Source organism: Apostichopus japonicus, chromosome 2, assembly GCF_037975245.1.
Source record: "Apostichopus japonicus isolate 1M-3 chromosome 2, ASM3797524v1, whole genome shotgun sequence".
Classification (NCBI taxonomy): Eukaryota; Metazoa; Echinodermata; class Holothuroidea; order Aspidochirotida; family Stichopodidae; genus Apostichopus; species Apostichopus japonicus.
The window spans coordinates 15,717,731-15,732,566 of NC_092562.1; the positions used below are offsets into that span (position 1 = coordinate 15,717,731).

The following is a 14,836-nucleotide window of genomic DNA, read 5'->3' on the forward strand; positions in this document are numbered from 1 at the left end:
ATATTGTAATGCGCATAGAGAAAGGTGACGAACAAGGACAAAAATATAAGAAGACGAAAATAAAGAAATAAATATAGACGCAAAGTAGGAGGAAGACGAGTGCGAGTAGGGAGCGGTTTGAAATACTTACCCAAAACTGAGCTTTTTAACCGTATTGTTTGACGTCATATTTTGTACTATATACACGCTTCTGCAGAGAAAACGTTTTCGTTTGTGTTTTATGACACCAAATACTTCCAATAGACACCAATAGTTTTTTCTTGACTAAGTTAGATTGAATATTTTTTCAGGAGTACCATGATTAAACTCCCCAATTCAGATACTCTTTAAAATGCGACAATCAATGAGGTGTAAGCTTTTCAGTTGTAAACTTCGGTTCCGTTTATATGTACTCTTTTTTATGTTATGAAACCAAATCATATTTCCTGATACCTGTTATTGTTGTTACATAGAAGCGAAAAACGTAAGTGCATGATATTTACCACTCGTGTATTGTGATATTTCAATGGGGGTCAGTTAAACTTCAGTCCAATGGCCTTCGGGAAAAATGCTGTATGGAATATGCGCATGCGCATGATCAAACTCAAACTTTTCACCTTATAGTTCAATATCTGAAATACGCATGCTAGTAGTAGTAGTAAGTTGAGTCTCGTCTACAGTTTACATAGGCCTACGTGTAGTCTGTGTGCATACGTATGTGTGTTCGTATCTCGTCGGATAACAAGAGCAATGTTACGGTTCCCCTGGATAAGTTTGTCTTAGCGTCACGCCTGAACCATATCGATCTCGCGTTCTTCCCCGGAAGCTCAAGGTTTTCAATGATTTTCCATGTCAAAACGAAGTGATAGAGAGGAAGTTATTACTCGGAATCTATACAATTTAACTCTGGAGTGCGTTCTGATAAGTCAGCCTACAAAGTTCAACTTGATAGACTCACGTCACGCCGCTGTGGCAAACTACTAGTACTTTATGAGATATTCAGTGCTGACAGGAAGCCTAAGCCTTTTAGCTAGCACCGTCCGAGCCATTGACCACTAAAGCCTAGCTTCCGTTTTGAATTTTTGGTTGCATGGCTATCTTTTCATGAATTATTGACGTGGAAATGTCACATGGGAAGAAGGGGCGTTTTGTTTTTTGACTGATATACCTGAAAGGGATCAAAAGATGGAGTCCTTTTTCGTTTCTTTAGCTGTCTTTTGCATGTGTATCTTTGGCTCAAATGGAGCACCCAAAAGACACAGTGAAAAGATGGGTGAGAGGGAAATGACATTTTCAGGTAAGCAATTTTCAACCAAGTTTTAATTGCCTCGAATAAAGGTAGTGCAAAAAGGGGTGCTTTGACTTATGAAGACTATGCAGGGGTGATGGAGAAATATGGTTGTGCCACGTGGTTCCATTATGAGTCACGTTGAACTGACAAATTGCACTCAATGTCATATAAATTTCTGAATTTTTACATAACAAACTTTTGCAATGTCATAGCAAGATGTACATCTAAATTAGCTTAGAAATATAAACAATATGTTGAGGAAAATATGGGATATTTCCATGGAACTTTCTGTACCTTCACTAATATTTAATGGTGGTGATTCTATACCTACCTGAGTTATGGCACAGTCTACTAAAAAGAGGGGGGGGGGGATGAAGCTGGAAAACACATTCATGATCTCAAATGAGTTACACATACTTTATACTTTGTTTTAATAGGAATGTAACCAGTGTAATAAGAATGGTCTAGAAAGACTGATTTGGGCATACATATTTCTTTCATTCTTTTCATTGAACACAAGCAGTAACAGTTCTTGATAGGCTATATGATTTCCGTTGATCTGGAAAACTCATAAGAAAACATAGGTGTATGTACCGTATGTACTGTGCCATAATCCCATAAAAAGTATGTGCTTGTCTGTACATGGCACTGCCTACTGTAGGCATAACCTTTGTGTCATCATAGGAGGCTATTTTTTTTTTCTTGGCTTGCAATCTTTTCTCATCCTGAAGCTTTGCTAAGGAATTTAAAAAAAAAAAAATTGTTTAGAAGATTATTTCTGCTTAAAGGATGACAAACCAAAAGGTTATATGCACTCATGACTTGACATAAAACTTGAAGGTGGAAATGGGTAGGTTTTTTCAGCTCCAACAATCACAATTGGATGTAATGGAACTTGCATACCAAATATTGACTGTACTTGACATGCCATACTTTACCACTGTATGTCTATGATACTAGGGCTCCTAATTAATTTGAATAAAAAGAGAGGGGAAAAAAGGAAAGAAAATGTTGAAATTGTTAAAATTCGTATTAACATAATTTTTTATGAAAATTTACAAAATGATAGTTTTTCAACATTAGATCTCATAAATTATGCAGACACCTGCCATAGTTTCTTTGGAAATTGAGGGGTCTTACCATGTATCCAACTTTAAACCTGCAATTAGGCATTTTCAACTTACTCAAGTTCCAAGCTTGGTTTCACCTTGAAGGATATGTACAGTACATCTAGAGTAAAATAAATGTATTGAACTGAAACTATGACATTAATTTTCAAAGCAAGATAAAATGATAAAGTGCACATAAAATTGTAATTAGAATACGATTGCATAATTATAAGACAGGCTTTTTTGTCTATAGACAGCCTATATAGACAACCTTAACGTACTGTTTTACAGTATGTAGGCTTATGCAATCAAATTGTCAACCTGTTCAGCCTCCAAATTCAGGCTATTTACTGGCTTAAATAAATAGCCAGTGGATTTTGCCGTCTACTAGTAGAAAAAAAAAACCTGGCGATTTTCTGCCGGTAGACATTAACAGCTTAAACATATGATGTATCAGTTAGCAATTGTCAGTCAAAGAATCGGCATGGCTTCCTTACCCAACATATGTACGCCCCGTATAACTGGTTCTTATTATACACCCTGTATCACTTCTTCTTATTGTAGAAATATTATGGGCTGCCTGTCCATGAACAAGCATTTTCCTGTGTGTTGTAATTCAGGGAAATGTCATTGAAGAGAACTGGATTTTTAGCCAACTGGTCAGACTTTTCATAGGCTGGTATTTTTATAACAAGTGGCTAAAATTTGTGAAATTTGTGGTATGACCAATATTAAGTGTTGAAGGGGCGATGGACGGACAGTAAAAACGTTAAGGATGACATATAAAATTGATTTATAATCCATAGGTTAGGAATAAATTAATCTCACTGGTTGACAGATTCCATTTAATTGACCTCATCTCTAACAACCGTAAAAGTGTGACAAAACCCATGGTACACACATGTAGCTGATACATTGTTGGGAACAGCTTGGAACTAGACAGTTTCTCTTGGACCTAAGTGCCCTCTGAAACCGGTCATGTCCCTGCCCTCTATCAGAAACCAGCTTTGCTAAGGGCGCTGCTTCCTTGTACTTCTTTTCCAATTGCTCTCTGAATTGTCTTGAATGAATGTTGGTCATGGAGTGAGTTGTTTTGAAATATTGTTGACATTATTGTGGTAGCTCTATGGACCTTGGGGGGGGGGGGGGTGGAATAACTTCATGATCCATAAATGATAAACAAACAACCTTAGAAACATGCCCTGGATGTTTCCTGTTTTGAATACTTTCAGGGGGTTGTCAAATTAAAAAAGTTCTTAGGCTACTATTGAGCTCTGAATAAATAACCTCATTTTTTATCACGCTGTCAATCAAAATATTTGAAAAGATCAAGTTTTTTTTCAGATATAGATTGGAAAAGCTAGAATTAATCTCACATGATAGAGATGATTTGATTGGTTGATATTAAAATATGAATAAGAAAGGTGTGGTGTGCATGCATTATTTTTGGGCCAACAAAATTGTCAATTTTTACAAAAAGGTTAAGTACTCGTTAATTAGAGTTCGCCAAGTAAAAACTTTATGACAGTAATCTCTCTTTCATCAATCACTAGTTGCTGATATATGCAAATGAATGTAAGTGACAATGCTGAAAAAATAAAAAGTGGAAATTTAGACTATTAGTTTCGATGAAGTTTCTTCTATAAAAACTTCCTTGTTGCCCCCATGGCTAAGTATAGTTAAATGGGAGTTGTAATACTACCGTACAGTATTAGAATTGAAAAATTATTTCTTTTTGCAGAATTTTGTAGGGAATACTTTTTATCCAGTATCCCACTATCCCATCTCATCTGCAAAATGCTATGCAAAATGGTCAAATTACTACACAAAAGTCGGAAGATGTACTGGTTATATAGCTTTTTTTTTAACACAGGAATCAGTACTTTATAATAGACAAAATTCAGAACTTTCAATAGCTCAAAACTGCTAAAAGTACACAAAAATTTAAATTTAAATTATTCCCTGCGGTGGTCTGACCATCATCATGTAATGCCTGAGATGTTTTCGTTGGATGAATCCTTCCAAACACTTTAAATGTTGTACTGTAGGCCTACTGTACACTGTGCACAGTACTTGTTAGGGGAATTTTTTCAGTTGGTTCTTTCATTTGTTTGCCATATTGCAGGTAATGAAATTTCAAACAGTGGATATTTGGATTTTTGAATAGCCAACTGGTTTTATGCAGTCTTGTTCATTAATGTTCTCTGGATATGTTACAGTATATATGCAAAGTTATGTTTTCTTAAATTTTTTAAAAATGATGGTATCTATGCGTTAGATATATTTAATGGTACTCGCGTACTGCACAGTTCGTCAAATGGTACAAGAACTGAAATGTTCGTTGGTTGAACCACAAAAATTGTTTGGAAAAATAGTCATGTAGAACTTTAAATAATAATTGTAACATAAGATATATGAACAAAATGTAAATGGATTACTTACTACCAAGAATAAATTATTCATAATAGTGAATATACATGTATCAATTTAGTAGTTGTCACAGCTGCATCTCTCAAAACTGTAAAAGAAAAGAAAAATGCCAGTACTTTAGGCTCCAGCCAGTCCTCTTCCTCCCCCCACCCCCCCCCCCCCTTTGTTGTCAAAGATTAGGACTAAAAATCTATCTCAAGTATTGGATTTGAATGACAGGGCGAGCCATGAGCATCGTACCAAGAAACTTATCAGAAATTTGATAAGATGTGGAATAAGTGCAGAATATTTTAAAAATCTTTCTATAGAATTTGCTGTTTTAGACTGAATGCAAATGTAAATGAAGATGTGATATAAATGTTTTATTTTTTACTATTAATGGAATCTGATAAATGAATCCATTTGTTGGGAGCCTTAGGCTTGTCTAGTATAAAATACAATTATTTTTAACAACAGACTTAGTAAATTATTAAAATTAAAATCTTGTAAAATTTTGCTTAATGGAATTGTTTTCTCCTAGCTATAGATGTGCTGTTTCATCATAAAGGGTATTAATTATCTGGAATATATGTTTGCTTCAATTTGTAAGTTGGTTTGGTTAAACTTATTGTATAAACTAATTGCATTTCAGTATAACTGTTAATGAATAAAATGTCCTAACCAAAAACAAACTTTATAACTGTTTGACATTTGACACAAGTACAGCCAAAATATTTATAACGGAATAATTAAATGGGGTATTGCATAGCAAAATGCTATGCAACTGGGTTAATTTCTTTGTTAAGTGCAAAATTGCATTTTATGCAGGAACCAATGTTGTATTACTGTACATATGTTCAGATATCCTTCAATAATTGCTACAGAAACTTTGAACGCTAAGTTATAATAATTTCCTGATTCTACCATTCAACGGTACATCATAAATTTGATGTCAGTAAAATAAATTTATTCAAAGAGTAGAAACATAACCAGTCTTTATCATAGTTGAATGAAACACAAATTAATTCTTCCCCTAAAGCATCACCTCAGACCTGCCAAGTGCCAACATCTATACTGTATTTTACCCTCATCCTCTGTTAATCATCCACTTGAAGAACATGATCATGCCTTCCAACCACTACATCACATGCATTTATAAATAGGTATACATACATGTATGTTACATGTTCTCACCCAATTCCAATGTATGTTAACAGCACACAGTTCAGTATTTCATCATTTCTTAATTAGTGAAATTTAGTACATGATTAACTAATCAAGAGTGGTTTAAAAATTAAGCCCATGATCCTGTTACAAATCCTGACTAACTTTTTAGTCATCGATTTTCTCGCTCAGGAGTTGTGAAAGATGAGGATTTTTTTTGCCTTGCTTAAAGACAAGAATATCATGCTTGTGGTGTATCCTCTGCCATAAGGGAATTATCCCGACCGGGTGACGACTTGTTTCATGACTACACATATGGCTCAGTAGACAGCTCAAATCGCCCCGGGCTGATGGTGCGTCATCGCCCGCCCGTTTGCTTCCCCCTAGATGAAATCAGAAATTGAAGCTTTCGTGCTAGATTAGCCTGGTAGTAAATGAGATCTCTCTGCGATCAAATATCCGATTCGTCATGCTTTATCATAATTTCACGAGGGCGTGAAAGTTGCTTTTGATTTAGTATTTGTACAATTCAAGTAACGATAAATTTAAAGGAAAATCTTTTTCTTCCTTCACTGTAGTTGTTTAAAGAGTTTGTATCATGTATTAAAGATCTACTTTATTGGCCCCAATTATAGCACGCTATAGCTAGGAAAGTTTTGTGATTACGTAATCGACCTGCCACGGTCGTAAAATGACCTCAGGCTCTACAATTAGCCTGCATAACTTCTTAACACCATTGGGCTCTTTGTGTAAACACTGTGTGGATAAATGTTCATTTCTACAGTTTAGTTAATCATGTAACGTTCACACAAAGAACGTACCTCATACAAGAAAAACTATGTGGCAGGCGATGCAGACTAATTGGTAAAAAGAGGTCATTTTACGACCGAGGTAGGTTGATTACGTCATCTCAAGAAACTTTTCTATGATAGCGTGCTATAGTTGGGGTCTATACAGCAGACCTTTAAGCATCTAACTGTTCACACCATTCTTTGAAGTAGGGGCCTACCCTGTATATATGTAACTGTGAAATTTCCAGATTGTGTCTGCTGTGTGCTGACAGATTCCCCATCTTCTAAACAAGTACTTAGTCTACCGGGGTCATTGTAACATTAATGTCAAAGTTCAAAAGTTTGTTTTGTGGGATTCATTTTCCAAAGTGACAAACATTGAAAGTATTTAAGTTCATAAAATGTTTTTTATTATGAGTGTACAGTATTTACTGTGAATGAAAGGATATTATGTTAGGTGCATCCTCAGGATTAATGGGAAACTCTCCCTTCTTGGAGGAAGACATTTTCTAATGCCTCCTATGTAATATTGCCAGGAATCGGTACAATTTATGATAAAAAATCTGCTAAAAAATAAAATAAAACTGCTCTCTTTGCTCATATTGTTATTCCTTAAAATACATGTATCCATTTTGAATTTTCTGATGAGAAAGTTATCTGCATGGATAGCATATAGGCCTACAGCTTCTATATCTTACTCTCTATATCTCTGTATCTATCATAGCTTGCAGTTGGTGTAAAAAATCTGGCTATATTTGCAGCTTATTTTCCTCTCCTCCTCAAAACTCTCATCATTCAGCAGATCTAGTAGTATTATTATCATCTGTGACCATCTCCGGCTCTATAAACCCTGACTATACAAGTGCTGTACAGTTTGTTTGTTCGTTTGTTTGTTTATATATTTGGTTTTCCACAGATAATAAATATATACATGTGGAGGGAAGTCCTCTAAAAAGCCAATACAGGCTTAACAAGGTAAAGGACTCCCGAGAAAAAAATACGTACATAAATGAAAATAAAATTAATGTCTTAATAAGGAATTATTAAAAACACACAATATTAACGATGTATCAATACTGAGAAATTACTTCTTTTTTTAGCATTTTTCTAAATGTTGTGAAGTTTTGTATTTGTCTAGATGATATTATGTAAAGAGATAAAAAATGACAAACCGATAGTCTGGTTCCCCAATCAACTAATATACATGGATGCTTTTCTTGATTTTATGCAAAAATACAGTTTTTAACACAAATATTCATATCTTTAGTAACATTGATGGTCTTTCCATTTTCCATAATCTTTTTTTTCAAAGTGAAACTCCCCATTTTTTCCATGACGCTTTTAACCTATATTGCAGATTTATTATAGGGAGTGTTTATGGTATGGTAAAGGTGTAAGGTAATACCTGAGTTCACTGACATGACAGCTTGTGATCATAATCAATTTTCTTTACCCAGTTTTGTTTTTGGGGGGATGCACCCTGTTGATGCCGTTTCTCGAAACAGAGCAAGGAACGATACTTTGCAAAAGGAAGCTTAGGTATTAGATCAGCTTGTGTTCAACCTTTTACTGATTGAGCCTGTACCTGTCACTGTCAGAGAGCCTCCGCTAAAAGTCGTTGACAGTTCTTTTCTGATATCTATAGGCGGGTTGTTTTTTATCTCCACAATGTGTGGAAATTGAGACATTTTCAAAGCAACTATGCTAAGCTACAGGTGTCCCAGGTACCTAGGGTAAAGCCAAGGGAAAGATATAAAGCAGTTGGATTTGAGTAGTCGTGTTTGGTTACATTTCTGGGATGAAATGCCAGAAGACAGAATATTGATAGAAAAGAAAGCAAATTGAGAGGATCTCTGACGCACATCATCAACAACAACAAAAAAAGAAAAATCTTGAAAATACTGGCACAAAATTCATACATGTACCTATATAGGCCCTCTGGTTAAACGGGAAATTGAGCATGCTGTGTTTATGTGGTGTACATTTTATATCCAATAATGAAAATGTTATGTTATATAGCATTGAACTTTGAAAGGAATTCGGGCACAAACTTGTTTTTTTGCTATTTACTCCCCATGATTGGAACTGGATGTATGTTGAAAACTTGTTGAGTCTATAGATCTGAGAATTCCAAAGTGCTTTGTACCTCATATACCTCGAAAGAAATTGAACGCTAGGAATTTTGATGGCATGATATAATATCTCAAAATTAAGCTATATTTAAGTTTAATTTGACCATTGTTACAGTTACTGAAGATGTGAAAGTTCACAACAGGTATTGAGATTTTATGCTTTTTTTAAGCACAACCATGTGTTGAAACATAATCTATTACTTAACTATATATATATGCCTCAGACCCCAGACCCTCTCAAATAAGAGTCAGATTCAACTACCCCAGGGTCACATCCTCTTTATTTTAAAATCCTGGACCCTCCCGGGCTGAAAACCCACAATCTGGGCCACGAATTATAAAATGAAAATATGCACGACAATTTAGACAAGGTAGTCGCCATGTATAGCCAAATTAGGAATTTGATATAAACTAGTAAATATTTAGCTTATGAATTTTTTTACCATAATGGTGCAGTACGTACTGTATATTTTTGAGTATACAGTTTTACAATTTAAGTAACAGACAATATGTACAGTATAGTAGTAACTGGAAGATATCAAACCCAAGCCTGTCCTATTATAAATATCATTGCCACAGGGATGTAGCAAAGTGGCTTTGAAAACTATTTGGATAATGGACCGTGTGGGTGGAGGATGGAATGGTGGTGATGGAAAGAATTGAGGGGGGGGAAGGGGAGGGGAGGGGAGGGAGAAGGGAATGAATTGAAACACTGACAGAAAGACCTAACCTCAGTGCTTGTTCAGTTTGAACATCCCTCTCCCTGAAATAATATCAAAGGAAGAAGCATACAGAAAGAAATATATAAGGTTATTGGAAGAATTCAGGAGGGGAAGGCTTGGAAGCAGTGGCGGAGCGTCCATACAGTCAGGGGGGGGCGGATGCTCCCCCTGAGGGACTCAAATGGACTGCTGACGCCCTTTTCAGCTTTTTACCAGTTTTTACTTATTCGTGATTTTTGACCTATTTATTGCGCTCTCATCTACCTATTGACATTTGTCGCATAATCTGCAAATTAGCAAGGCCTGGAAAGGGTCATTTCCGGCGATCTAGAGAGTATCTTTACTCAAAAAAATTCTGTACGCTCTGCGCCAACCTGTAGTGGCGCTCCGCTTAGAAAGTGTCGAAAGCGCCCCCACAGACCATTCTCGCCCCCTCTGACCAATACCCCTATAGCTCCGCCACTGCTTGGAAGGTAACATCTGGAGGTGGTGATATAGTACTTACCAACCACTCTTCCTAAAGTATTCTATTTTTTTGTTGGACTTTTATGATGTCATCATCCCCTTGCACTTTAACAGGTCAGAGGAGTTAAAGAAGTGGTTGACTAGTAATGACCATCTGTCACCATATATATTTTAGTAGCCATCCGAATGTCAACAGATTTTAACTCTGGGCGATAACAAATCCCTTGGAAATGAGTCTTTAAGTAGTTGGACGGAGGTCAGGTATTAGGGGTGAAAGAGAGAAGGATTTAGGGAGTCACCTGGAGGATTGACTCAGAGATTACTGAACTTGCCTCCCCCTCTTTTCAATGCCACTATTTTACCCACATAATTATCAAAAACAGCTGCTAGCGAGACACATAAAAAACATGGTTTGAACTTTTACCAAGTTGAAATCTGGGAGTCAAAGCTGGTGGACATACATGTACATGTGATTCTGTGGGTGTTCAGAATTTTGTTTAGTAGTTCTAAGATTTATCTTGATATTGTAACGCTAACTCAGTCTAAGATTCTGGGGCGTCCAAATATTCCCTGCTGAGGACTGGTGGTGGTATGGAAACAAATGCAGCTTGGATGGTTGTATGTTAGTAACGACGAGCCTTAAATCTCGCTATTACATGCAAAAGGTATAACACATAGATAAACGAGTAAAGAACAAGCGCTGTGTAGATTTCGCAATCTATTACTATAACCAGCCACGGTACAAACAATACATCGGCACGAAGCCCTCAATAATAGGTAGAAAAACATGCACTTAACGATAATGGTCACAAACGAGGTCTCAATACCGAAGTAGAGTCCTATAACAATATGTACAAAAGTGTATAAAAGACGAATACAAGACAGATACAAGTACGACCACAATGGTCCGAGCCAGGGCTACTACCGAACCGAACGATTCAGATCGGGAGCGAAGACTGGTCACAAGTCGTGAGGTCTGCTTCAGCTGAGCTGGTGAGCAGACATCACGTGACCTGTAATATTACGTAATGTAGCCTACGACAAATAGAGGGCGACATATATGATGACCAACGGCATCACAATATATTAAAATTTGATCTCAAATTGTTAAATATGTTCTTAGGGTAAACTCTTATTTGTTTTTGTGTGTGTGCAACAAATGGAGACACTAGCGACTTAAGCCTTTGGGAGAACGGGGAGGGGAACATTAGGAAATGTGGTGAGGGAAAGGAAGGTGAAAATAAAAAAGAAGAAATAGGGTGGATGGGTTTAAGGGAGGAGGTCTTCAATTATGGCTCAATATTAAATTGGCAATCATAAAAGCTTGATAGTCTTTTGAAATTTGGGACGGGAAAGTTTTTTTATTAGTTTTCATTTTTTCAATATTCTCTTTGCCATTGTATTACGAATGTTAACAATATTGGGGAGGGGGAAAGTAGCGAGTTTGGGAGCTGGAGCGGGAGAACCATTGGGAAACAAACCATGGCATGAACTGAGGTCAACACCCCTCTCCAGGGAATGTGAAGCTTTTTCCTGTATTTTCCAAGGAAAATGTTTTACTGCAGCTACTTGCTGTCATATAAAAAGCATTTGTCTGTAAAAGTGCAGCCATTGTGGATCAAAGAAAGAGGCAGACTGATTTAATCCAGAGATGATCAGCTGTCTATTGGGGATGTTTAATGAATAAAATTGAATGATTTTAATGATCGTGTCCCTAATTATTTTGAAGTTTATACCCATGAACTTAACAGATCAATTGAAATGAATGCTCAGGGGCCTTATAATCATCATCACCTTCACCTTGACATTTTATCTTTGTAAAGGTAAAGATCAAAGGCTATGGTGTAATGTAAGGGAATGTAAAGATGACATTGTGGCTTTTGTTGGTCGGTATATTGATCGGCTTCTGGGTTAAATGTAGTTATCGAACGAACCTCAATATGTACGTAAATTAAGGGAACAAATTTTGTTTTGTTTATTGACCTCTGGGCGTTCATGCAGAGACGATCCATATGTTGGTAAGTTGAATGGCTAATTAAAATAGAAAACTATTGACCGAGCAAAGTAGAAAGAAAAGGAAAAAGAACATCTTCTTTGAAGTTTGTCTAATCCTCATACATGTTCGTTGATGCATACAACTTGTGTAGTCAATTAATAGAATGAAAATATGAGTGAATTAAACAGATCAATAGTAGCTCATGAGTGGTTAAGTGCTAATTAACGCATCGTTATTGAGAGTACTCCTAAACGATGATGTAAAACATTGTTAAAAGGGTGGTGGGTTAAATTTAAATTAATACTAATGTTGTGTTTTAAAAGCACACTCTTTTTTGTCTGTATGATCATCTTTGCATGCACAGTAGTTGTATTGATTTAAAATTTCAACCCAGCAGTGTTATATTTACAGTACTGTCATTTCTGCGATGAAGTAATGTCATACTTCCAAAGGATCAACAGGGTCAGGATCAACATAATCAGGCCCATAGCCAAGGAGGGGCCAAGGGGACCACTCCACTTCCATATCAATTCCTTAGCGCCATTCCCTGTGCGGCATGCGAACTGAGTTCGACCGCCGCAGTTTTAGGCCATTGACTTTACCATATAGACCATTTTCCTACAGCCATAACGTGAAAAGTTAATACCGAAAAAACTTAGTTCAAACGGCACTAAACAGAGAAATGTGTTGTCTCTCAGGTTCTGTTATTTTCTTAACAATACAGTTCAAAATTCCACCGGACTTGGGTGATTTACGATGCAAGGTTAATAAATATCGAACTCAAAACCCTCATTGATAACACACAGTAAATACTGAAGAAAATCACCATTTGATAGCCGTACTTTGTTTGCGTAACCATCCTCTTGAATATGCATTGACAAATTTAGTTCAAACGGTTTTGGAAAGGATTTTTTCTTAACTTTAAATTGATGTTAAATTCATTTTCATTGGTCACTATCTTCAATCGGACCAAGTACAATCCAATCGAATGTCTTCTAAGAAAAATACAAGTTTCGCTTTCTTCGGTGGGCACGCCATTACGTAATATGTGTATCCTGTACTCTGCAATAGGGTACAGCCACGCAATGCACAGTGTTCACCTACAACGTAACAGCCGAGATTCACTTTCAAAACGTCATATTTTATCGAACTTAATATTATTTCAAAGAAAATGACCATAGAATATGCATCATTAAATGTTGAAGCAAGTTAGTATCAATTAATTTATCTAATGCAATCCTAATTATAGAAACACCGATTAAGACCCCCCTGATGAATGGAATAGTCCAACCAACTTGCCCGCACAGAGCCACAGGATTTTCGGTCAAGGTGATGAGTCATACGCGTTGGTCAGTAAGAGGGCTATTTTGAAGGATGTTTAGTGTGCATTTTAGAAAGAAAAGAATTGATATGTGAAGGAACTTCATTGGCTCCCTATCAGCTACAGAATTCAGTATAAACTACTTCTTCTCACCTTTTGTGCTCATCATCTGGAATGGCCTGTATACCTGTCACAACTTCTCTTGCCATATATTCCAACTCGCACGCTTCGTTCCTTGAACAAACTGTATTTAACTGTTCCTAAACCAAACTTGAAGACCTATGGTTACAGAAGCTTCGAATACTCTAGGTCTTATCTCTGGAACAAATTACCAGATCACATTTGAACATGCTATAAACTTTCTACTTTCAAAAGTCTACTTAAGACCCATTTTTTCACTTGTTCTTTTGTAAATTAATTTACTTTCTTTATAAAGCGCCTTGAGCTGTGACTTTTGTTTACTGATTTGGCGCTATATATGTCTCATTTATTATTATGATTATTATTATTATTAACAGATAAAAATATTGTTTACTCTCTAAAGAATATATTCATTTATATAACTTCTCAAAGGTCTATAGATTAGCAAAGGTATCCTTTTAATGACTCCCGAGAGGAGATAGAAAAGGAAATTGACAAATTTGATTGTGTACAGTAAATAGTCCTGCCTCAGGGCAATCATTGGTAACCGTGAATAATTTACCCAGTGCAGTGTGTGTTCAAACTGGCGCCCGAGAGATGAACATTGTTCCAGAATTTAGCTCTGCATGCATGGGGCCCGACCATTCTGTCTGTTATTGATGTGTTTTGTGTCGTTCAGTAAATAATCGATGCTCATTGCTTTCTGAATCATTAACCCTAATTTCTAGTTACTGTGTCACAACTTCAGCCTCGGACCACAGTAAGATAACAATTACATGGCCCACTATTATGCAATTGTTGATTAAACAGGGAAGCATTCTGCCTGTTAAGAACATCGTCCTGGTGTCTTTCATTCCCCCCCCCCCCCCAAGCTATGTCCAAAGAAGTATATTTTTCACCATGTGGAGAATACTGTACGTTAGCTACAACTAACAGCTCTATGTTTGATGATTTTGGTCATGTTTTATTAGGATGTTTGATACACTTTGAATAGAAGAAAACAGATATTGAACAATATCTGCTCCTTTGCAACATGTGATTTAATTATGCAATGGGCAGAAGCTTCTGGGCGACAAGATTTTAGAACCAAATGGAATGATTAATTGTTCAGTAATCAAAGAGAGTGACTGACCATGTGACAAACATTTGAACTATCTAGCAAATGTGACAACTTTACAGAACATTTGAGTTATCTAACTAATGTGACAACTCTACAGAACATTGGAATCATCTAGCTAAAAGGACTTTCTACAATTACACAATCAATTGACATACATTAATATTGTTCCTCATAAGAAACACATTGAAGTCATTCT

General features: G+C 36.3%; 1 protein-coding gene across 1 annotated transcript in view; it reads left to right on the plus strand.

The window, feature by feature from the left end:
* The first annotated feature begins 633 nt into the window (after positions 1–633).
* Positions 634–14,836, plus strand: part of LOC139979746 (pikachurin-like) — a 102,307-nt gene continuing 88,104 nt past the window's right edge. The window contains exon 1 of the mRNA XM_071990825.1: positions 634–1,276. Coding sequence (XP_071846926.1) covers positions 1,165–1,276 — 112 coding nt within the window. The 5' untranslated portion in view covers positions 634–1,164. The remainder of the gene's footprint in view (positions 1,277–14,836) is intronic.